This window comes from Vicugna pacos, chromosome 34 (assembly GCF_048564905.1).
Source record: "Vicugna pacos chromosome 34, VicPac4, whole genome shotgun sequence".
NCBI classification, from domain to species: Eukaryota; Metazoa; Chordata; class Mammalia; order Artiodactyla; family Camelidae; genus Vicugna; species Vicugna pacos.
In genome coordinates this window covers 8,882,068-8,908,888 of record NC_133020.1, presented here as the reverse complement: position 1 = coordinate 8,908,888, position 26,821 = coordinate 8,882,068, and the positions used below count along the sequence as shown (strand labels likewise).

At 37.2% G+C, this 26,821-nt stretch overlaps 1 protein-coding gene across 1 annotated transcript in view; it reads right to left on the bottom strand.

Annotated features, from left to right (window-relative positions):
- Positions 1-26,821, bottom strand: part of ABCC9 (ATP binding cassette subfamily C member 9) — a 107,726-nt gene that overhangs the window by 45,467 nt on the left and 35,438 nt on the right. Inside the window, exons 16-23 of the mRNA XM_072954303.1 lie at positions 24,810-24,918; positions 20,141-20,248; positions 16,058-16,130; positions 14,622-14,727; positions 7,555-7,593; positions 5,969-6,070; positions 4,208-4,292; positions 2,831-2,911 (exon numbers count right to left, since the gene is read on the bottom strand). Of these exons, the coding sequence (XP_072810404.1) occupies positions 2,831-2,911; positions 4,208-4,292; positions 5,969-6,070; positions 7,555-7,593; positions 14,622-14,727; positions 16,058-16,130; positions 20,141-20,248; positions 24,810-24,918 (703 nt within the window). The remainder of the gene's footprint in view (positions 1-2,830; positions 2,912-4,207; positions 4,293-5,968; positions 6,071-7,554; positions 7,594-14,621; positions 14,728-16,057; positions 16,131-20,140; positions 20,249-24,809; positions 24,919-26,821) is intronic.

The window sequence follows — 26,821 nt, the reverse complement described above, 5'->3', positions numbered from 1 at the left end:
CAATTAAAAACACTAAGCTTACTTATAGTCTAGAGAAAAGTAAATTAAGGCAAGTTATGACAATAATATTAAAATGTTGAACTATGACTATATAAAGAAATATATTTGCTGCTGCAGAAACAGACTGGGAACCAATTAATGGAAAACAGACAGAAGCAGATTTCAATTCTGTAATAACATTCCAATAATAAGAGCTATCTGCAGCAGACAGAATAATGGTCCCCAACGATGTCTATACTCCACTTCCCAGAACCGGTGACTATGTTACCTAACCCAGCAAATGGGACTTTGCAGATACAGACATACCTCATTTAACTGCATTCCATTTTACTGTGCTTCACAGATACTGTACAAGGGTTGCGGCAACCCTGCGCACAACGAGTCTATCGCGCCATTTCTCCAACCACATTTGCTCACTTTGTGTCTCTGTGTCACATTTTGGTAATTCTTACAGTTTTTCAAACTTTTTTCATTATGATTACCTTTGTTACAGTGATCTATACTCAAGACTGTGATGTTACCATTGCAAAAAGACTGACTCACTGAAGGCTCACATGACAGTTAGCATTTTTCAGCAATGAAGTATCTTTATTTATTATTAATATTTTTTTAAATGGAGGTACCAGGGATTGAACCCAGGACCTCATGCATGCTAAGCAGGCACTTGACCACTGAGCTATACCCTCCCCAGCAATGAAGTATCTTTAAATAAAAGTGTGTATGTTATATTTTTAGATACAATGCTGTTGCACACTTAACAGATTACAGTATAGTAAACATAACTTTTTATATGGACTGGGAAACAAAAAAAAATGTGTGACTTGCTTTATTTCAATACTAGCTTTATTGTGATAGCCTAGAGCTCAACCTGCAGTATCTTCACAGTATGTCTGATGATCAAGATGAAAGACCTTAGATGGGAAGATTATCCTGATGGGTCTAAAGCAATTACAAGAATCCTTGAAAGCAGAGAACTTTCCCAATTGTGAAGAGAGGGAGAAGAGATAAACAGTCAATAAAAATGATCAGAGATGCAATGTTGCTGGCTGTGAAGATGAAGGAAGACAGTCTTGAGCCAAGGCATGTGAGCAGCCTCTAGAAGGTGGGAAAGGAGAGGAAACGATTTCTTGGAGCCTCCAGAAGGGAACACAGCCCTGCTGACACTTTGCTTTTAACCATGTGAGACCCATGTGGGATGTCTAACCTACAGAACTGTAAGATAATGAATTTGTATTACTTAAGCCACCAACTATGACAATTTGTTACAGCAGCCATGGAAGCTCATACACTGACCAACAAGGAAAGGTTGCTTTATTTCGATATTGCTGAAAGATAAGCAGTCTGTCTTCAGAAGAGAGTCATCAAGAAGCTATTAGAGATGACGCACAAAGCCATGCTATAACAAATGGCTGGGAATCCACAATAAGTTAACTCTATGACTTCTTTGAATTCCATGATTTACAGTCGAAGTAAGTAAGGGTCATGAAACTGGAGGCAGTGGAATGAACTGGGATGGAAAACCACACTCAGAGGACCTTGGTCTCTTTCAGATTTTCAGGTCACTTGGTCCTCAGGTGGTTCAATCATTCACTGATCCCAAAATTCAAGAAGTAGTTTCTAGTTGTGGGTCTTCCCATTATGAAAAAGATTTATAATTACATAGATTGCTGTTAGATCCTTCTGTGGCTTTTATGGTGTTGTTTTCTGGTATTCTTAGGGACACTAACCTGAAATGAATGTCCAGTACCATGTCCAAATTCTACTCCTATCCCTAGTAATGAACCCAAATTTAGTGGAAAAGTCCAAAATCAACCCACTTTTTGAAGATGTTTGAAATTAGATGGAATGAAAACTCTAAGGGAGATCTGAGAACTAGATTTATAAATGGTTAATAATTGCACAGATGGAGGAGGCAAGCGAAGGATGCATTTACATTGCCTGCTGGTCTCTGGTATACACTGTCTACTCGTAAGCTGAGTTATTTTGGCTGCATCCTGCTACAGGAAAGAAGCTAGAGCAAACTTGTAATCAACATAATCATCAAATTTTATTTGTGGATCCATAGGTAGAACCAAGTTATTAACCCAGGATATACAAGAAAATCATCTATGGAGCTTTTTTAAGATACATATTCTTTCTTCCTTCCTTCCTTCCTTCCTTCCTTCCTTCCTTCCTTCCTTCCTTCCTTCCTTCCTTCTCTTTCTTTGACATTTGCATTTTCCTAGCATAGTCTTTATTATTATTTTTTTAATTGAAGTATAGTCAATTTACCCTGTGTTAATTTCTGGTGTACAAAGATACATAATTTAGACTCTGCCTTAATGATTACAGTTATGATTCAGTAGGTCTAGGGTGGTATCAAGGTTTCTAAGAATCATTTCAGGAAGCGTCAGAGTAAATCCTCCCCACAGCCTGAGTTGCGTACCACTGGAATGAAGTATATGCTTGCTTACCCCTACGTCCACCAAGAGTGTGTTTTCCAGCCCTTCTTACCTTGCCAGCAAATATAAATGAGAAGACCTATGATTGATCCTGTCCAGCTCAACCAGCACCATCCACACTCTTTCATTAATGATCCTCATGGTTTAAAAAAAAAACCCTTCTAAGCAACCACTTGGGCACCTCAATCTCTTGGACACCAATCTGGATGCCCCAACTCTCACCTTACCTGTTGCTCTGATCTGTACTGTTAGGATCTGTTTCCCCTAAATTCGCTATGATTTCACAAATTAAACCATCTTTCCTTTAGTTACTTGACTTTTCTTTTTAAAGACTCCTTTGTCCAGAGGGAAACATGAAGTAGCAACAAAAGTCGAGTCTATATTCTTACCAAGAAGACGATGTTGGTATTTTGATAGAGAGCTCGGGCCACACAGATTCTTTGCCTCTGACCCCCACTCAGGTTGATGCCCTAGAGAAGAAATAGCCAAAATATCTGATTTTCCATTGGTAAATAATCTGTTGGTTAAAAATTCCCTTTAAAATTCAAACTTATCAAAACAAATCTTAAATTAATGGTAATTTATTAAACTGAGATAATATTGGTAAGATAAACTGAGAACTGCTTAGTGGTTAATACTTGAATTGTATTAAGGAAATTTTTAACTGATAACATTAATCCTCCTTTCACTCTGATAGAGAGCTCTGCTGTACAAAAACATTAATAACCAAACCAAACCAAACCAAAACCAAACAAAGTGAGTGCTGAGGACTGCAGGTAATCCCGAAATTGTTTCATGAACTGCGTCTGTAGTGTACTTAACTTAAACCTCTTAAATTCAAAATTACAAGTTTTGTTTAACAGAACTATACAGCCATGGGCTCTTATAATCAAATCCTAACTATAAAATTTTTAAAAACTAGTATTTATTGAGCATCTAGTATGTGCCAGGCTTATATGAATGGCTTTATAGTCCTTATATCTCTTATTCCTTGGGGAAACTTCAATACATAGGTATTGTCCCTCACATGGACACTAAGGGCCAGAGGAGTTAAGGTCACACTCTTAAGCACGACACTACGCTGCAATAAAGAAGAGCCACGAAGAACGTAGACTACGGAATCAGACTCATAACTCATAACCCACCCACACTCATAACTCTGATGGGGCAAGTTCCTTAATCTCTCCCAGCCTTTGTTTTCCCAGCTGCAATACGCAGATAACAAAACATCCCTATAACAGATTTGTTGTAAAAGTAGATAATGCATATAAAGCCTTTTGCACAGTACTTGACACCTATAAGAGTTAAAAATTTTCACCAAGGTTGTTATAAAGATTGTCTACAGGTATAAATATTTTCCAGTGGGTCAGAATAATATGATATCAGTGTAAAACACGTTTATACAAAGGAACAAAAGCACTTGAACAAGAATAAATAGATGCTGACAAGAATGGAAGAAGTTGTCAGAAGCAATCTTAGTTTCCAAACCAATTTAAACTCTGAGTAAGGAAAAACACATTCGATCAAAGGCAGGGACTGCTTCGTTTCCCTTGAGAACTCTCGAGTGGCTAACAAAATGTGACATATACTCAGGTTACTCAACACATACTCAAGAGTCCCTGTGCTCCTGTTTCTGGAATTTGTCACTAGGAAAACACACAACTCCTAAGCTCTCAGATTTGGCTTTGTTCCATGAAAAGTTAAAGACAACTCGAAGACTTTTCTAGATGTTTGTTCATCATTTAATTAAATTTCCCATAGCTCACCCTCTCTCCAATTTCAGTTTGGTCTCCAAATGGTAGTAAGTCAATGTCTGGCTGAAGGGAACAGGCATCTGTGACAGCTTTGTACCTTTGGGAGAAATGATTTTGGGTTTTTAGATCACTATGAATAGACTGCCCATCAACTGAGTCCCAGGTTCAATGTCTTAGAAGCTGAAATAAACACTTAATTGAATAACTTAGTATATGCTAGCCTCTACACTAGCTTTGTAGATATAAAGATGCATAGAAACTGTTTCCCACTCTCATACAACTATTAAATGGAGCAGAACACAGACACAGAAACAGATAAAAATGTACCTTTTTAGGTACTATAGATGGGCAGGTACAAAGTGCTCCTGGAATACACAAGGAGAAATGAGTGGCCACACTGAGAAATCAGCAACGCCTTTGTAGAGGGGGCGATTTGTAAGGTGTATCCAGAAAGATGAGTTGTAATTTGCCAGGAATGAAAATGAGGGAAAGGAGGCGTAAGGAACCATATGAAGGTCGACAAGTTCACGGTGAGTGTGAGGAACAAAAGGATGCTGCTCAGACTAGAGCATGGGCTCCGGGTGGGGCTCTGCGCCCACTATCATGATGCTGAAGGGAGGGAAAAATGGAGACAATGAGGATTGACAGCGCTCAGGTTGGCCTAAGGCTGGGACTGGAACTTGGAATGACTGGAAATACTGGAATGACATGGGGATTGGTAGTGCTGGGGAAAATATCAACGGTTTCACTTTCTCCATCACCTGCTCTTAAAATAGTCAAGTCATTCTTGATTCCTCCCTTCTCTTCTCCCTGCTCCTATCTGTCTATTCTTATTCTAGAATGGTTTTCTGTCAACCATCTCTTCTTTTTCCATTTCCATGGTCACCCCCAAGCGCAGGCGATAAACACGGCACGCCCAGATTGTTGTTCCAACAAACTTCTTAATGTCTTTTTGCTCCTAATTCAGATTCATTTCATATGAATCTGTCATGACACTGCCAGATCACATTTACTTTGTTAGTCCCTTTTCTAACACGTGCTGTGTCTCTGGAGAATGCACAGAATTATATCCAGTTGGCTTTTAAGGCACTTTACTGCCTCATCTGAGACTTCCTTTGCAATCTAGTGTGCGGCTGTCAATATACACAGATCCCTTTCTCTCCGGTTTGTTCCCAGGTCCCAAACAATCCCATGTAATTCGGGTTTTTCCTCCCACACTGTCTACTTTCAGCTTCTCTCCCCTTTCCTCATGCCTCTCCTCGGATCTAATTCTCTTTGAATTTCAGGGTCATCTCCCTTAGGGTCTTAATACCCTCCCCACGTCTTGGGGGGATGGCTTCAGGAAGGGGCTGTGCCTTTGTACCCTCCACTGGGTGTTTAATAACAGATGGTAGAAAGATGGCATATTCTGGCTGCTCCAAGTAACTAGACCCCTCAGACCCCACATTCTTCCTCTTCTTTCCATTGTTAACCCTCCTTCTGCTCCTTACTGGGATTTTTTTTTTCTGTTTACCCATCACCCCACATCCACGTCCATTTTGGCTGTTTAATTTTGGTGTACCAACTGTTCTCCGTAAATGTATAGGATGAGTTGAAACTTCCCATGAGGCTTCTTTTATAAGAGTTGACTCAACAGACCTGGTGATGAGGATGGAAAGAGCGCAAGGAGAGAAGAAAGGAAGTCCTAGTATAAAAGATTCCCGAAACTGTGAACCAGACAGAGGGATCAGAAATAGCTTGTTTTGGTTCCAAATTGCATACATGCAAAATTACCTCTGTTTGTTGAAAGGACTTCCAAAGGTAATATTTTCTTCCACTGTAGCATTTAATAACCATGGCTTTTGAGCTGCATAAGCCACAGAGTATCTGTTCCTACTGGAAAATGGAAAAGAAAAACAAAACACCAAAATTATGCAAAGGTGCTGTACTGTATTTGTAGGTTAGTGTAACTAAGAAAAATTAAAGTTGATAAAACATCTCAAAGACGGAAATGGAGAACTTCTAAAAAAGAACATTTTAACACCCATCAACCTTATTAATTAATGATTGAATATTCCATGAAATTAAAAGGATTAGAACTTAATTAAAACTTCACATGGTATGCAAATTTGATTTTGCTAAGTATGAACTGTCAATGAACTATTAATTAAAGGTATGAACTATTGTTTAAAATTTTATTTTCTAAAATGACTATATTTTAAAATAATTAAAAGATAAATAACAATTTAATAGCCACTGATATTTCATTTTATTTTAAAAGCACTTTACATATCTATGCATTTTATGTGAATACCTTTAAAAAAGACAGGAATTGATACTATAATTCTAGTATGTGTTTGTGGCTTAATCACATTAGCATATTTTGATGTCATAGATAATATAAATATTTCAAAACAAAAAGCAGTATCTTTAGGAGTCCATTTCAATATTAAAATAACTACACATTAAAAATTTTTTAAAAAACTACACATAACTTCAATATTAAAAACTACACAAATACATATTGAAATAGTTTATTTTTAAAAAGTGATAGCCTCCGCCCTGTCCCCTATTTTTTTTTTTTTTGGCTTACAAATTCTACCAGATGTCTATACATCAGATTTTAATTTGCATTAATTAGGAAAATACATGTGAGTTGAAAAGAAAGAGAAGGATGGGACTAGGGTAGGAAGGGGGTCAGCTTAAACATCACACTTCCACAGTTAAAGGTCTGTAAGTACGAATTAAGGAATTAAAGTTAAAAGAGAGTGTGGTTAAAAAAAAAGAGTCATTAGAAATGCTCGGTCATCACTTTAAAACATTCTGTCTTAGGAGTTTAGAAGACGTGATAATGTACAACAGGCTGGTAGTCTCTCAGATAACCACATGTGCGGTAAACAGTGGTTCCCAACCTCTGGCATGTCTGCCTCCCTTTTCACCGGGTGCTTTAAGGGTATTTGTTTTTCTTTCTTTTTTTTTTTTAAATAGATGAAGCACTTGGCTCTCTGTCTCTAGCTGAGAGGCAGATTTCATCACCATTTAACTCATAAACAATACACATATTAATTCTTGCATTCTGATTTTATGAAATCCCAAATTCAATTTGCTAAGAACAGTTTGAATTTTAGCTGAAGCTAAGTCACGTGTGACTCACGGAGAGGAAAATGGTTGATACAATGGGTCATTTTTTTGGCAAATTAATTCTTTGAGTAACCTCCAAATGTTGGGAACTATTGCTATTGGAAATATGTTAGCACATTTTAATAAATAACTTTGTACATTATCAGAATGAATATAATGACCAGGTGTAAGAGATTGAGTATCAGGTAAAGTCTGAGGAAGTTATTCTTATGAAACGCAGATTAAAATAGAAATAATACCTTCTGGTTGCTTCAAAAGAAGGTTCAGATTCATTTACACTGCAAGTATGGCAAACAATGTTCATTAATTATGAAATATGAATATAGAATGAATATGCGCATATATCAGGTAAGAGATAAACACTGGACATATTTAAATGGCTACATTTCCCAAATGGTTTTTGATATTAATTCCAAAGGTAAACCAGATAAATGACGGTCTTCTTTTATATATTCATCCAGGAAATAATTACTTTGTAAGCTTCCAAAAGAGAGATAGCACTGTTCTTCACACAAAATACGGGTCCATACAATGGCCTCATTCTAGCCCCAACTTTGCTCCAATTAGCTGTTTAAATTTAGGTAATCTCTCCAGAATCATTTCCCAGTCTATACAAGGATTTGATATCTCCATGTGCCCCCTTTCAAATTCGAATTTAATCTATTTAAATTCCTAATTAGACACCTTAAGGCAGGAGAAGAAGAAATACTTTTTGTGCTCTAAACTTGAAAGGTTTAGACACAGCCTGGCCCTTAAGAAACTGGTAAGAAAGACAGACGTGCACAATAGATCACACTGCAACATTTGGGTATAATTAATTACTAATTGATATGATTTATGTAAAATGAGATACATGACTAATTAAATTTAATTATATCTACATTATGAGGAAAAAGCATCTGAAGACATTCATTTTATTATTCTAAATTTTACCATTTTATTTGAACTCCATCATTCTGAAACACCTGAATTCAAAGCCACACACAAAATTAAAGTCTACAGGAACTCTAAAAATACATCTTATTTCACTTTGGAAAGCGCCATATGCTTTTGTGGAGAAAATTTACCTAAGGATGTTATCTAGTTATGTTTGCCTTTGAGTTTCTAAAGTTAAGATGTTCACAACTGCGCATTTCTAATGACATCTTGGGATGGTTAACAGAGGCAGGGAAAAACAATCTTAGACTAAAAATTCACTCTCAATAATGATTACTCCCTGATTTAAGATGCTCATAAAAATAATAAAATGCACAATTTCCCCAAGTGATATTTTCCACACAGTATGTTTTAGCTGCCAAGAACTTTGGATTTCATTTTATTTTTCAGTGGTAAAAAGCCAATAAATGGCCTCAGTGGCTTTAGTTAGTCTGAGGAAGACAGAAAACAGATAAGGAAGAGCAGGTGAGTTGCAGAAATTGATGGATTAATTTGCCTATTGGCCATCCAGGTGGAAATGTCCATTGGACATTTGCAAATGTCAGCCCAAACTGGAGATATGAATTTGGAAGTCATCAGTTTTTTTCAATTACCACTGCAGGTCATTGTCATTGGAGCACAATGGTAAGGGTGAGTGGAATGGCAAAATATGAATTTAAGAAGTTAGACAAGGATCAGATCATGAAAGGCCTTTTTATGCAAAGGTATCTGAAATATTTCTTCTATGCTTTGGCCAGTCATTAAAAGAGGGAAGTAGTTATATTTTCACGTTGAAAGGTAAATCTCACCACAATGTAAAGAAAGATGACGGAGTCATTACAGTGAGATGTTCACATAGGCTGTAAGTAGCTGAAGCAGGAAATGAAAATAGACACAGAAATGTTAAGGACAGACATAAGAAAAGTGATTGGTTGGATTTTTGCAGGCAACAGAAAGAGAGAAGAATCTAGGCTGAATCTCTCAGCTCTGACTTGGGCACCGACTGACTGATTCCAGGGGGTGAGGACACAACTTTTCCAAGTTACAGGAAGAGAAACAGGTTTTGGAAATATGAGGGATAAAAGCTCATCTGGATGTGTTCAATTTGCAGCTGTATAAGATTTTTTAGAGGCGCTCTTAGGTTTTCAGATGAAAGATCTTGGCCAGGAATGTACACTGGTGTGTCACTAGTATTTAAAGAGTAGCTGAAGTCAAAGACATAAATAAAAGAAGGGGATCCTACGGTAGACAGCAGAAAGATTGAAGGAGAATTACAATATTCTTCCTCACTTTCCACCTCCACTTGTATTGCAGCTCCTTACTTTTTGATTCATTAATTTTGGCTTATTCTTCAAATGTAAGTTCAGGTATCACTCATTTATGTCTCCACACCCCCCGAAAAAAAGCCTTGTTGACCTCAACTAATCAACTCGGGTCACCTACGATTTATTCTTATAAAACCCTGTACTTCTTCCTGGCATTTATAAATACTTAACCAAATAATTATAAAACCATTTTCTTACTTCCTCATGGCCTTCCCTGCTGAACAGTATACTTCATGAGTATAGGGGGCTGGCTTTCTTCATTTAGTTATTTGCCCCAACAACTAATACAATGATTTGCATGTTTGATTGCATAGGTGTGCAATACATATTTTTTAACAAATGAACAAGTAAAAGTGTCATGGAAACCAAGAAAGGAGTTGATTTCTGGGAGTCATCAGTGGTGAACAGTTTCCAAAGCTATGGAGAAGTTAAGTAGGATTGAGAACTAATTATGACAATTCAGCATTTAGGCAGTCATTGGTGAGAACTTTTCAGCCAGACTGCAATGTGCTGAGTAGGAGACCAAGGAGGTTAAGTGAGTGTAGACTATTGTTTTAAGAAAAGAAATGCTCCAGTTGTTTACGATACAGGCAAGACCTTTATTTAAATGGAGGATAATGGAATGAGCAAAGGAAAACATTAAAGACCTCTGTAAGAAAGATGGGTTAAACATTACTGTATATAAAATAGATAAACAACAAGGACCTACTGTATAGCACAGGGAACTATATTCAATTTCTTGAAATAACCTAGAATGGAAAAGAATCTGAAAATATACGCATATGTATGTATGCATATGTATAACTGAACTGCTTTGCTGTACACCTGAAACTGACATTGTAAATCAACTACATTTCAATGTAAAAATAAATTTTAAAAAAGAAAGAAGGTTTTATTCATGTCATAATGTTCTGAAAAAGGCAAGACAGCACATGGTGGGTCTTCACTTCTGAAGAGCTCTCCTTGGAGGATTTAAACATATGTTTCTTTAAAAATGAAAGTTAAATATCATATACTAGTTTCAGAGGAAGAAAGAAAAGGCAGTTATAGATCTATTTGTAGCTAGTCATTTCGCATGAACAAATTAAAAAATTAGCATCTTTCATTTTTCATAAGTAATGTTATAGACAAACTTCTCACATACTAATATATTTAATCAAATTCAATTATGGAAGATAATATTTTTTTCTCTTCCAAAATTAAAAAAAAAAGAGTTGGCTCTGAATTCCACATCAGATTTTATTTGATTACATGAAAATCACCGGTTCCAAGTCTAGACTCATCATTCACCACTCAATGTGGCCATGAACAGCACTGAAGGCAACCAAGAAAGCAAAGTGGTCAGATGGACAACCCCCTTCTGGAAAATGGCATCCAATTTCAGTTCTGCATGCAGGATTTGTGTGTATTTTCCTTCAAGAGTCAAAGTTAAACCTGATATTCTAGCTACATCAAGTTCATGGTTGGAATGGGACAGAATGACTTCTGCACGCTTACATCAGTAACGATATTTGGAAGAAGGGGAGCTAATGTGAACACAAGCATACAATACTCTATCTGATCCAGGAAAGCTGACTCAATGTGTTATTACTCCATGATGCCAAGCAAAATCAAAATCACATGAAAAGGAGTAACTCCTCAATTTACCAGTCTTAGAGTAATTGAGCCACCGTTATAATGCTAATTACACCAAGACATTAGAAAATAGAACAACACAACATGTGGGGTCTGACTGTAGGGTGGTTGATGGCATGGGCAAGATGGAAAGGGGAAAAAAGGGGAACCAAAGATAAATAATGGCTACATCTCACATGATTATCACAATTATTACACATTCTGGACTCCCTCGCTGCAAATGTCTATCATTTTAGTTCTAGTTTCTAAAATATCAGTAGGAATTATTATTTATCATGACTACTAGAAAAGGACAACTTCAGTCAGGCAGAATTTTTGCTTTTTAACAAATACAGAGCACACCCAGATGCAGGGGCAAGAACTCTGGCATTCCAACAAGTTCAGAGGATTTTTCCATTTCCCCCTCTTCTCTCTCACATTTCTCTTCTGGGCTCCAACATGTTAGACTAGTCAAAGGTAGCAATTGCCAAGGGAGCATCCATAGATGTCTTTGTGTACCAAGTCCTACCCATGTAGCTGTGTCCTGGATGAGCAGCAGTACCTTCCTTCCCACCCACAGTAAATATTTCTTGCTGCAGTAAAGCAGAACTTCACTTCATGCCATCTATGAGAACACATTTAAAAATAAAATTCATGCAACCAGAGATACATGCAATGGCAAAAGAATGACAGCAAGGCACTTGGTACCATACCATAACATTTACTTCATTGTTTTGCTTTATTTTGAGCTTTGAAAAACAGCAAACAATTTAGTTTGCTGAAGTCAAGTACTTTTCAGTATTTGTACGTCATCAATCTATCAACATTGGTAATTCTAAATTAGCTTTCTCTAATAACACGTATACATTATTGGACCAGGCACAACAGTTTTTTCCCCTAGAATGAAGAGTAATTGCAAATAACTCTTTAAAAAGAAGGTCAGTATCCTCTGAACATTCTTGATCTGAAAACATGTTTTATCAGATATTAAGGATGCCAGGGAAGAAAATTAAGTAATTCTCATAAATAATGAAAAATGGAATTTGTGTTAGCTTATCCAACCTCTAAGAGAGTTAGGTTTTAATTTGTGTCAGAGCCAACTCAACTATTTTTAAAGAAAATTTTAGTCCTTTCTGCCATGAAGAGATGGGATTATTGTGTATTAAGGCAAGTGTTCGTAAAGAGATGATTTTTAAATGAAAGGGATTTTATAAATATTTAGAATTATCTCAGATCTTTCTCACATCTTCATCCTATTGGCTCCAACTTTAAGATATGATATCTTTTATTAGCTTTTTTGAAAAATCAGATTCATGGAAGAGATTTCTTTCTTATTTCTTTAAAAAAAAATCTAACATTTATTGAGTAAAGGAGTGTTTTTATCTCTTGTTTCCCCCTTTGCCTAGCTTCCATGAAGCTCAGAAAAGAATTTGTGGCTTGTATTTTATAAATATGCAGGACACCAGTGCATGGATTTCAATCTATTAATAGCTCAGACTATTATTTAAACTTTATTTTCCTTCTTGATATCTTTATTTTTCAAGCTTTATTATATTATGTTTTTTAAATAAAATAATGTACAACCTTTATGAAATGAGATAGGATATGAATGGTATATATTTGCTTAAGATAGATGTGCTTGCAATAAAAAAAAAAGGTGTGTGTCTGTGTGTGTATGTACATACTGCTTAGGAACCCAAGAAAATAAATAACTAGACTGTGTGAAATACTTTTCTAATTCCCATACCATTTACTTACCCATTAATAAATTGGTAATTATTATTAACAATGAACTTTGGAGCCAACTTGGCCCAAGTTGAACCAGGGCTGGGATCTTCAATAACACTAGAGAAAGTTAGATTACAAGAACTTCCTAGAGGTATAAAAATAAAATCTCAAGCTTGAGGTCATGGTCTCTCATTCTTTCTCTCAGTTTTAATGCTAGTGAAACAAGGCAAAAACAAAAGCCACGTAACTTGATTGTGGCCACCCATGTCATACAATATAATTTAATCCAGTAAAACCTGCTTCTCAAAACCTGCATTCATCCAAGATGGAAGGTGATCACAGCAGGGCACACGCTATCTAGTGCTTGAGCTTAGGGATCAACAGGAACTTAGCACGAAACAAATTCCGGGTAGCAATCCTTCACCCAGCTCTCTGCTAGATCCGCTCTAATCAGTTTCATGTCTACTGTATGTAAGATCGCCCACCAGGACTAAACTCTACCCTCAACACTTCTCAGCCTCCCTCTTTCACCAACGATACCAAAAATAGGATTTACAGTCCCGCTGTTTCTTGTTCAAGTTCCACATCCAAGTATTTCCATCTCTTAATTGCAGTTTAAAATAGAATCTATTCCAAAAATGCCTGTAAATAGCTTCACTTATTCTTAAGAGATATCTTTGTATGCAAACAGCAGACTGAGTCATAGCGGAACTTACAATGGTAAGTACAAAATAATATTAAAGAACATTTCTAAGTCGAGAGCAAGGTTTCTTAACCTCTCAGCACAACTGATATTCGGAGCCAGGTAATTCCTCATTGTGGGGGGCTGTCTTGTGCATTGTAAGATGCTTAGTAACACTTCCGGCCTCCACTAATTAAATTAGCAGCAGCCAATCCCCCCAGTGTAACAACCAAAAATATCTCCAGATGTTACCTGATGTCCCCTGGGGGCAAAATCACAGCTGGTTGAGAATCACTAGTCTACAATCCAATATCTTAGATAAGCTGTCACCAGTTTCCTTCTCATGGAGGGTCTACTAGTTAAGTCACACTAAATAAATATGATTTATTCTTTGTTACACAATTATATATAATATTATGGTTCTGAGTCACTCTATTACTATAATGTGCTTTGAAGAACCCAGAGCAACCAAATATTCAGAAGAAGCACATGTTAAATACTTCCTTCTCCACACCTTCGGGGTTGCACAACACACCAGTCTGACCTGCCCGTATCTCTAACTGGATACCTGTGGTGTCCAGTTTCAGCTGGGTGTGAAGAGAAAGGACCGATTTCTCAGTCCCTCATGAAGAGTTTAGAAAAAGATTACTTGGTATTTCTTCTCTAAACGTGGGACCACTGAGGCTCTGTGTACACTTAGGCTTTATAAATAATGCAAGTTTTCCATAACTTCTTTCTAGGGTGAAATGTACATTTTATTTCTTTGAGTATTACCCCTTTAGCTTTAAAAATCTATCTTGACAATTCCGATCTTACTTAAAAGCAACATACTAGTTTATACTATTACAAATCTCTAGAATAGTTTTACAATTTTTAATTTATAACGTTTAAAGTTCCCATCAATTTGATTTTTTTAAAAACTCTGTATATTTCCTAGGGGTCCTCAGACTCCTAACATGGGAATCAATTGCTCTAATTTCTTCCCTAGGAAAATCATCAAATAAATGACAAAGCCACAGAAACTGATTAAAAATACACATACTTGCTCCAGTGAACTTTTCCTTCCAGCGTCTGCATCTCACCGAGGATGGCAAGGAGAAGAGAGGACTTCCCACATCCCACTTGGCCCACAATCATGGTTAACTGACCTACAGAAAAGAAACAAAGGATAATAACAGGATGTGATGGAATTCACTTAGTAAAATAAAATCAACACACGTTTAGAAAAGGTTGTTGTTTTACCACCAATGGTCCAGTTTTGATCTCTGGCAACAAAGTATTCTAAACAGCTCCTTTCCTTGCTACATAGGTTTTTTGGACAAGGAAAGAAAAATTTTAAAACATAGCTCTTGATTTAGTTGTCAGCCATAGATTTCTCACCAATGGCGTCAAAGTATTTGTAGTTTTCAAGCAATCTTTAATGTGAAATATACATGTATAATAAGAATGAATGCTGTATTACAGACATTTTGTCAAACCATTTCAGGGTAATTCTGTGATGTTAAACACAATTTTTAAACATTTCCGTTGCATTGTACATATCACTTAGCCTTTTGACTAACATCAAAATTTCATTGTAAAGTTTAACTTGAACAAATTTTGTACTTGCCTAGTAGTTAGAATTAGTGGTAAAATTAAAGTGTATTTTTAATTTCTTAAGTTCTTACCTGCCTTCCTCCTCTTTTGCATCTGATATGCCCAGTGCCCAGTAAGCACTCAATAAATACAGTTCACCGAAAAAAAATTTGTTTTGTACAGACATTTAATTTTAAGCTGATCTTATCACCGAGGCACTGACCACCCAACACCTACCATATATTTTTTAAAACTACGGGAATAACCAATTCTAGTAAAAACAGCAGCGAAATACTTGCTTAAAGCATCTAGATTAGTTTTACTTTTCATATCAACTTATTCAGGAGAAAAAGGCAATTGTGACTAAAATAAATAATTGGGATTAAAGTGATTTGGGCTGTTCTTACTTTGATTTGCATGTATAACAGAAAAATCCCAAGCTATTGACCACGAACCCAAGTGAAAAAAAATTTCTATTCAATTATCCAGACATTTTAAATAAAAATTATTCTATATTTGAGTCTTAAATGTCTTGAAAATTTCACCAGTCTTCTTCAGAGATAGAAAACGATTTTCTCATATGCCCTTTCTTTTAATTCTTTCTTCAACAAAATGAGAAAGCAACAACTCCATTATTTAAATGCCATAAATCAGCAAATAAACTAAAAACAGTTTATTTGGACAGGAAATAACTTGTCAAAAAGTCTACACTCTGCAGTGAAAGCCAGGTCTTACTATTCCCAGTCATTCTCAAAGTGGCTCATGAGCTCCACGGAGCAAATAAATTATCAGTAGCATTTATATCTTTAAAAAGTCTTCCGCTCTTTTTGTTGGGCATAATTATCTTAGAAAACCGTGGTGTCTGACACTTAATGACAAAATTGCATAACAAATGACTCTTACCTGTTGGAATTCGAATATCTATATTAGATAATGTAGCTAAACCACTGCCCCATGAAAAGTACCCATTTGTGACCTAGAAGATAAGAATATAGACATTAAGTTATAAAATTATATAAATATATAATGTGAGAGAATAATTCCAATTAAAATAAATTTTCTTTTTAAAGCACTTTAAGACGTTCAACACAAAGTGAAGCACACAATGGTGAAATTCTAATGTAGAGTTATAACTGTTTAGGTGTATAAGTGAGAAACAGGAAAGAATGGAAGTGAGAAGGGGGTCTTTGAATTAGTGATATTATGCGGAATGCTAAAAATTACAATAATTTTCCCTGAAAATTTGGGATTACTGGTTTATTAACATGTGAGCGTCCTTAGAAACCAATCACCCCAAATATTTTCCAGTGTAACCCCTACACTGATTATTTGCTCACAGCTGCGATTCCCAGAATCCTTGTGATGCAAAGTAAAGAACAGAAACAACTACAAATTGAGTGCATATGTCGAGCACATTATCGCTGGCGCTGTAATGTTAGGCAGGATGAGGGGATATGGGCGTGAGGATCTGGGAGAAGGGGGAAGACTGAATTCAAATATAAAGGCAGGAACTAGGCAGACACAAAAAGCCACCTATTGTATGATTCCATTTATATGAAATACCCAGAATAGGCAAATCCATAAAGACAGAAAGGGGTTTCCGGAGCAAGAGAAAGGGGAAAATGAGGTGTGACTGCTTAATGGGTATGGGGTTTCCTGTTACGGGGATACAAACACTTTGCAACTAGATAGAGAGGATGGTTGTGCAACACTGTGAATGTACTCCATGCCACTGAATTGTTCACTTTAAAATAGTTAATCTTATGCTATGTGAATTTCATCTCAATTGAAATAATTTTTTAAAGGTGTAGAGGCAGGACTTTACACATATCATTTCCTCCCACTGGAAACAAGTAAAAATGAGGAATAAAATATAGTTTGTAAAAAAATCTCATTAAAGCAAGGAGTAAGGAAATGCCAAGTGAATGTATAAGGAAGAGGACAAAAAGAGATGTAAGGCCAATCAAATAGCTAAGATATTTTAGAAGAAAAAAAATTAAGGTATAAGAACTTGTCCTAAAAATGTCAATGCTTATTCAAAAGTTGTAATAGTCATAACAGTGTACTATTGGACAGACAAATCAGAGAAGAATAAAGAAATATGTGTGACTGAGACAGCACTGAAGGACACTGGGAACTGTGACCCATATATGGTGCCTGGACAACTGAACATCATACAAAAATTAAATCAGACCATACTGACTTACAACTAAATGTACTAAAATTACTACCACACAGTTTACTACTGCTGACAATTGACAACTAAAATTATTTATTATTAATTTCTCTCCTAAATCACAGTCTTACTTCATACCAAACACAAAAATCGATTCTGGGTCAATTAAAGTATTAAAAGTAAAAGATGTGGCTTTAAAGATTTTAAAAACTTATATAAAATGTCTTCATGACTCTTGGCAGGAAAAGTTTTTTAAATGAGGCGAAAGCAAAGCCTTAGCCATAAGGGGAGTTATATAAGCAAGACTACATTAAAATTAAGAATTTCTGATTCCATAAAGAGAGTGAAAACCCAAGCTGTGTAGTGGGAAAAGAGCTTTGTAACATATATAACTGCCAAAGAAATGGTACCCAGAGTTTTTTAAAACAGGAAGAACAAATAACCTGGCAACTCACAACAGAGGAGCTCCAAATCCAAATGGCCAATATACATATGAAATGGTGCTCTACCTCATTAGAAAACAGAAAAATGCAAATAAAAGCCACAGCAAGATACAATTGCACCTCCTCTCAACACACTACACACACTCTGGCAAAATATTGGAAGCACCGGTGAAGATGTAGACCAACTGGAATGCTCGATCACCATTAATGGAAGTACAAATAGGCACCACCACTCTGGAAAACGGTTGGCTGTTATCTAGGGAAGTTGAGGACGTACCCACCCTATGACTCAGCGATTGTTCACAGCAGCCTCAAATGGAAAGATAACCAAAAGCTCACCAAAAGTAGGACAGATAAATAAATTATGGTATATTCATGCACTGAAACGCTACACCGCAATGAGAATGAATGAGTTATAGTTTCACATAGCAACATGGATAAATCATATATGCATAATGTTGAGCAGAAAAAGCAAACACACACATACACACCACGCATTCAAACTTGAAAAAACTGAAGTATGCCACTAGGGAGACATACACAGCAAGGGTAAGCAAGGAAATGATGGCTGTAAAAGCCAAGGTGGTGGTCACATCGCTGGGGAGAGAGAGTGCGGCAGAAGTGTGTGTTGGGGGGACCTCGGAGGGAGATGACGATGTTCTTGGTGGTGGTTGCACAGAAGTTTACTTTTTCATCTGATGGTACATGTGTGTTGTACATATCTCCTTGTAGATATGTTAGATTTCACAATTAAAATTTAAAAAGATTCCAAAAAGACAAAGTTACTAGCTATTTGGGAATTTCCACCACAAATAAACAATTAATTTGAATCTGAAGGTGCACTTGAAACAGCAGTGGTCACTCAGGGGAAGAGCAGTCTCCAGCCCACGGAGGAGCAGGGGTATTTTTGGTTTTTGTAGTGGTTCTGGTGCATGAAGGGTCAATTCTTAGGGGAAAAAATCATGAGAGCCTCCCCTTTATCCATTTGAAATGAAAATAAATTGAATAAGTCACATGGAAAAGATATAATATATTTTTAGGCTCCTATTCTATCGAATAGAAAATGTCAATTAAAAAACTGGCTTTTTTTTTAAGTCACTAATATATTCTCTGTTTTCCAGGCATCTTTGCGAATTGGCAGCATAGCAGACCCTTTCTGGTCTCTCATTAGTTCCTTTTGCATAGCTTAGCGGTTCATACCCTGCTGGCACATGGCGATTGTCCAGGGAACTACTAAAGCTGTCTTCAAGATAAATAGAAAATAAATAATAAATTATAAATAAACACACAAAATTAAAATAAATACATACAATAAAAAATAAATCAAAAAAATGAAGCTTGCTAGGTGATTCTAATGTATACAACCAAGGTTAAGAATCACTACAGCCCTTTAAAATTCACAGGTGACATGGGTTTTATCCTCAAAACAACCATATTAAATGGTATTCCCACCTCAAGAGGGGCAAACTGTGGCTTAGAGAGGCAGTTTGCCCAAATGTCACACAACAAATTAGTGGCAAAGGTAGGGCGGGCATTAACTTATTCCATCCAGCAACGCATCTGCTCCAGTTACAAAGAGCCTACTGTGGGGCAGGTACTGCGTCAGGCAATAGGAGAGAGAGAAGAATTCAGCGTGGCTCTTGGCTCTACTGCACACCCTGCTGAGCATCCCTCCCTCTCCCACTGGCTGCGCGGGGCAGGGAGTTGGGTGGCTCCAGCAGCCTGTGCGCCTCGCTTTCTAAATGACTAGTTTCCAGGACCCTGGTGGCTCCGAGGTCCAGAGGCCTTTGACTGCTGCAGGCATCTATTCCAGTCCTGGAACAGCCCTGACCCCTCCCTGGGGCTGATCCCAAATCTCAGTCCTCAGCCTGTGTTCCCGTGGTGGCCTGTCCTACGAAGCACACAGGCTTGGGGAGGATACAAAAGGCTGAGACTGAGATTAGTCCAAGGCAGTGTCTGGAAGTTGGGTGGATGCATGTAACCCTGGTCTAAGCCTTTCCCGGTTGAAGATAATAGCTACCTAATTTATTTCCTTAAAAAACTGGATTTATAATATTGGGGTTCTCTATAAATAAATGTACTTGGTAGCTCAATATGACAGTACGAGAGAAAATACGCTGGAGATGAGCTAACGTGGATTCAGAAGACAGGTTCATTCTCCAGTTTTTAAAACATATTCCTGGAGTGAAACTGTGGTTGAGAGGCAAGGAAGTGCCGAGAATTATAAACTCATCGAAATATTTTTGAAAATGTTATGAAGATTAGTGACTACTCTAAAGTGACTTTAAAGACATGATGGAAGACATTTTGGCGGAACTTCACCATAAAACAGTAACATTCGTGTAAGAATTTCAGAAATAAAAGAACCTTTATTGCAATATCCTCAGTCTCTATGGGACGTAGACGTCGCGTTGATTGCTCATAGCTGTCCAGGTGATACCTTCCAGGCTGCTTCCTGTTTATGGTTTTCGGCTGCTGCATTCCAAATGGAAAAGAACACAAGTTGAAACTTTATGAAAGAAAAAAAAACAAAAAACAACTGAGGTTTTACTGAACATTAAGTCCCAATGCTACTTCTCCACTTGAATTCCAAGAAAAAGAAACAAGTAAAGTACATGTCATATTTTAATTATTTCCATGGCTTCCTCTTACAAAAAAAAATGCCAATAAAAAAAAGCAAATGATAATGAAAGGTGTTAAGCTATCATTTTAAACCTAATTCACAAACCTTTAAAGAAAAGTGAAAATATGAAGATGTGATACTTGTAAATGATGGAAGTTAAACTGGACTTTGGATATTCTTTCTCCAGCTATCTGGATGGACATACTCATGTGATTAAACACACACACACACACACACACACACACACACACAACAAACTGTGTGCCAGGGCAAAGGCAAGCAAGCTAACTCAGGTTAGACTAGAATCTACTTGTTACACCATCAGGCTTGTAAAAGTTCCAACAGTCCATTTTTGGTCAATCCTCTGACTCATGAGGATTTTGAATCTGATGCACTCACATAAATCAGATTGGGCTACACGTCCCCCGAAGAACCATTGTGGAGTGAGCAAAAACCATACAGATCTAGGATTTTTTTTCCCCAAACATATATATTATTTCATAAGGAAATCCATAAACACTGTAGAATGATCTAGTCTTTCCTGAATGTTCTCAGTCAAAGGACAAAACATCCACAATAAAGAGGATGCCAGCTAAGGCTGAATAATCTTCATCTACATAAAATGAATTCGAAATGGGGTCATAACCAGAAATCTGTTATTCTCTAATTTTGAGTTCAATTTCACAGAGATAAATGACTAAGGTAGAAAATCCAGCTCTGTCAAACTCTTAATTTAGAAAAATATATAAGCTCACAATTTGTCCCAAAAATCTAGTAAGCAAGTATTTCAACATAAATAATTATCTCTTACTTAAAAACCTTCTAGAGATTAGGAAAGCCAAAGAATAGTATAGTTTATTTTTTATTGAAGTGTAGTTGACTTACAATGTTGTGTTAGTCTCTGGTGTACAGCATAGACTATGTATATAAAATAGATGTTTCATGTTTCATGATCAGTTATTTCAAGTTATTGGATATAGTTCCCTGTGCTCTGCAGTAGGACCTTGTTGGTAACAGCACATTGTTCAACTGTTAAGTTACCTATAAAAGCAAAGGATTCTAGAATTGTGAAACTTTTTTTGGCTTGAAATTGCAGGTTTAGCTTTTTGATGAATCCACTGAGTTCTATTATGGGAATTGGGAGTGGCTTCAAATAATCAGTGAGTTAATCCAAACAAGACAATGCTGTCCAATTTACATCAGCTGGTGTGTCAACAGACTATCAAACCATCCAACAGCACAATGCTAGACTACGTGCAAATCAACCCACCGATTGGAAAGCCACTCGGGAGTGCTAGCAGTGATTCTGTCCGACAGAAAATACCTAATGCATTTTTATTGTTTGTCTTTTTTTTTGGGGGGGGGATTAAATATTTATTTGTAACAAAGGTACTGAGTATTGAACCTTCATGCATTTTAAATTTAAAAGAGAAAAAGGGTGTGCTCATGAATTTTATTTTACTTTGTTTTCCTTCTCATGGTCCTCACAGATGACCCTGGGAAGTGCTTTACAAGGGGTGATGTATAAAATCACTAGCCCTTAAGCTCAGTATATTTCCCACCCAAGACAGGTCTCTACCCGTACGTGTAGTCCCTGTCTTCTAGAGTTTTTACTTCTGTAGTAATATTGCCCCCAGAGGTCCAAAAGGAATGACTTCATGTTCTTCACAAAACTAAGGAGAGGCTGGGAAGAGGAGATGTGTTGACAGAGAGTTGAGTCGGAGTTTCACAGATGTAATTTGAAGAGACTCTGGCTCTAGAATGTCACTAATTCTCCATGGAGATTCTGCAGCCAAAACCACTTAACTCTAAGCTTTCACAGAATACATAGCATCTTAAGCGCTCTCGAGAAGGAGTTTCCATTAGTGTTATTTTCAAACACATGGCTTTTTTCTCTCCGTTCTTAAAAGTTTGTCATTTGTGGTCTGGCCCATTAGCTGTGATGAACAGCCGCGAAAGACATCAGAAGTCCAGTCTGGTTTCAATAACCCTGAAGATGTTAGAGGCATCTGAAGGAGATTCTTCTTCCCCTCTAACTTTTGCTCAATTCCATTTTCCTTCTGTCCTTCATCTATTCTTCAGAGTTCCCTAGCTCCTCAAACTTGACCTCCTATATCCCCTTCTCCTGAGGTTACCACATTCTGCGCATCCCCGCCTCTCTGCAAGATGATCTAATAGGTTCTTTGGTAATCTCCTATCATCCAAAGTGCAACAAGGCTGGTTCTAATCAAATGCTGCCTCGGAGTGTGGGCACTCGAGGATGTGGTCCTGACTTGGTGTCTGCATCCACACGATAGCATACGAGCATTTTCAGGCTTGATAACTTTGGTGTCTACAAGTATAGGTGGGAGTTCCTTCGCAGACAAGAATCACACCTACTCCACAAAATAACTCGACAGAGATTAAAAAAAACACAGAAAAGCAGAAGAAAGCAGCAAGTCTAAACACAGCCAAGTGCTTGTCTTAACTATTTTTAGCACTTTGAAACACAATGTGAAGAAAAATTTAATATAGATTGACTTTCTGGTAAAGGCTTTCCAAGCCTCGGTCAATTCCAGGGACTGCACGTGCATTTTTGTTGGGTTACATAAATGGTAAATATATTCACATTTTTCTCCAGTGGTAACCTGAATAGCTACTATTAACTTACAACGTGGTCCACTTTAGGATAACTTTCCTTTACTGTTATAAAATACGCATATGAATTTTAAAGAGTTTCTTTGTAATTTTTCAGACACAGCTCTCAAGAAAGTAGTGTAATCCAGTCCCATTATTCTGAATATTATCTAATGACCAATGGCTCTTAAATTTGCATCTCCAATAGTGACGTCTCTCCTTGGATGTCAATAATATCTCAAAATTATCATGTGCAAAATATACCTCTTGACTCCACCTCAACACCAACCTACTCATTTCTTAGCCTCCCTGTTTTAGTTACTGACCCTACTATCTATGAGCCAGTTGTCAAGCCAATAACCTAGGATTCATCCTTGTCTTCTTTCTCCCTCATCCCCTCCATTCAATCTATCAGCAAGTCTTCATCAGCTCAACCTACAAAATGAACACTGAATTTGATTACTTCCTCACAAGGTTCACTGCAACTGTAACAAAAACTCACGCTAACCATCTTCATTTCTTCCCTATGTTACTATAACGACCTTTCTACTGATCTATCTGTTCTGCTCTTGTCCCCACTGATGACTCTCCACCCAGTAGCCAAAGGGATCCTTTAAAAATACAAACAAAATTATATTAGTCCCTATTTAAAACCCTCCAATGGTCTCCTATGGTGTGCCAATAAAATCCAACTCTTTCCATGGCTTACAGGACCCTCAATCCTTATCCTGACCGCATCTTAACTCTCCCTTCTTTACCAGGCTTCAGCCAGAGAGCTTTGCTGTTGCTTGAACACACCAAATAAATTTCCACCTCATGGTCTTTGCATCTGCTAGTTCTCTGCCTGAAATGATCTGACCCTCTTTCTAGGTCTTTGCAGAACTGGTACCTACTGTTCGTTCAGATCTCAGCTCCAATGCCAGCTCTTCTGAGGGGCCTTCTGGGAAAGGATCACCTTGCTTTGGGCATCCCAGTCACTCTCTAATACCCTCCTTTTTTTTCTTCTCACAGGGAGATGACCTCATCTTTTTACTTGTTTATCATCTGACTTCCGTCTCAAGAGAGCAAACTCTGACAAGAAAGAGCTTGTCTGCCTTATTCATAGCTACATCCCTAGGTCTTAGCGCAAAACCCAGGGTAGCTGGTAAGCCTAGAAACACAGGCAAGTGCACAATACGTGTCATATTCCATGCAACACGTGACAATTAATACTGACTGTGCTTCCAGACTTTATATAGATACTGAGTAAGTATTTGTGTATGGATGAACAAACTGGTTCAGGAGTTACAAGACTCAGGTTTTAATTCTGATTCTGCCACTCACTAGTCCTCTGACTCTATTCAAACCACACAACATGTAAACTCAATATATTCATCCAGAAAATAAAAATAGGTCGTGAAATGCAACAGTGCAAACGACTCAAAAGACATAATGTGTCAAAAAGCACTTTTTAAACTAAGAAGTGTAATGCAGCTAAAGGTATTAAAAGAATATGGTACAGGAGCTGTAAGCTTGCTTTGTATTATTTTTACATAAAGCTTGGGGTAGACAACCCCTTTTGAATTAGATGCATGCTGTCCCTCTTGGGACAATCCTTTGATGATTTATAAAGACAAGCCTTATACATTCGTTTGTTGATTTTTGACTTGTGAGGTTTGTTGTAGAAGCAGGTGGCGTTTTTTCTTCATATGGGTTAAAAATAAAGCTTACGATTTCATCTAATTGCACTCATTTAAAATCATCCATTCTCCAGACTGTTTCCTATTCACATCTCCCGTAACACGCAAAAGCACTTACAACTCCAGTGTGCTTCTTACAGGACTCAAAGGGAAGAGAGCCTTCCCCAGTCCGCCAGCTGTCCTCGCCAATCTCATCACTTAAGAGAAACTCATTCAGCTTTTGAACACTGCAAAAGACAAACAAACACAAGAGGGTCAGAAACAAACCCGCGGTCACCAACCAAGTTCTACCTAAATAAACAAACTTTACCCCCATTTGTTACCAGATTGAGCAAGCCACCTCCGAGTCATTTCTCAAAACCAGCAAGGGATTCAGCTAGGACGCACGGACTGATGGGCTCCTGGGACCAGGGGAGTAGAAAAATCTCAGTAGAAAAATATCTCAGAAAAACCAGAACCAATTGGTTGCCCCCAATTCAGCCAAATCTCTTTTCTTGGTTTTTTTTTTTTGGGTTTTTTTTTGCAATTGTGTTTCTTGTCAAAGACAAGAGAATTGGAGAGGAACTTAAAACAGCATGCTTAAAAATAATTATACCAAAGAAGGAAGTACTCTCATTATTCTAATTTTACAAATGAGGGGAAATAAGGTACAGAGAAGTTAAGCAACCTGCCTACAAGCCTGAAGCACCTAACACACAGATCTGGGGTCCACGACCACCACGCTATCTTGCTTGAGGCTCCACTGTATATACAGGACATCTTTTCTCAACCTGGTTGGGGGAGGACCCCCTAGAACCTTGCACCAATCCTACAGAGGAAGGATTGCTGTCGGTAGGGAACTGGAAAATACACATTTGAAATAAAAGATTTCTTTATTTTTCATTTGAGTTTGTAGCCAAGCTAAGGACCTCCAGGCAGGTCTGCATTGTTTGTTTTTGTGGCAGACTAATAAAATGAAGAAAAGTAAATTTAATTGAGTCTGTTGCCTATGAACTTTAAGCCTTTTAGCCTTGCATGCTACAGAAACTGTTTCCTTTCTTTGGAAACATAAAGTAGAGAAAATCCACTATTAGCTTCTAAATTACATTTACAAGAAACTAAAAAATAATTTTTATTGAAGTATAGTTAATATACAATATTATAAGTTACGGGTGTACAATACAGTGATTCATTATTTTTGAAGGTTATACTTCATTCACATTTATAAAATGTTAGCTATATTCCCTGTGTTGTACAGTAGAAGTTTGTAGCTTATTTTATGCATAATAGTTCGTATCTCTTAGTCCCTTACCCCTATGTTGCCCCACCTCCTTCTGTCTCCCCACTGGTAACCATTAGTTTGTTCTCTACAGTTGTGAGTCTGCTTCTTTTTTGTTATATTTACTAATTTTTTGTATTTTTTAGATTCCACTAAAAGAAGTCATTGTTCAAGGAAAGCTTTAGCTGAATAATATTCCATTGGAAATATGTGCTACACTTTGTTTTGTCATTGGTTGATGGACATTTGGGTTGCTTCACTTTTTGACTATTGTGAATAATGCTGCTATGAACAAGGGTCTACAAATATCTGTTCACGTCCCTGCTTCTCCGTCTTTGGGGTGCGTACCCAGAGTGGAATTGTTAGATTGTATGGTAATTCTATATTTAGTTTTTTGAGTATCTGTCATACTGTTTTCCACAGCGGCTGCGCCATGGTTCTGGAACTCCTGACTCACTTAAATATATTAGAGTTATGACAGCACAGATGAACCTTGAAAGCATTATGCTAAATAGGCCAGGCACACAATAACCAAAAATTGTGTAATTCCACTTATATAAGGTAGCTAAAATACCCAAATTCATAGAGACAAAAAGTCAATGGCAGTCACCAGGGTCTGGGAGGAGGGATGAAAGGGGAGTGATTGTTTAATAAGTCTAGAATTTCAGACTGAGAAGATGAAAAATTTCCGGAGACGGATTGTGGTGACGCTTGCAAAACAATATGAATGTACTTAACGCCACAGAACTGTACACTTAGAGTGGCTTCAATGATAAATTTTATGTTATGTCTATTTTACTGAAATTTTCAAAGGAATTTCAGAACCAAAAAAAGAAAGAGTTTTGGGTTTTGTACTCTCTCTGAGTCTTTGT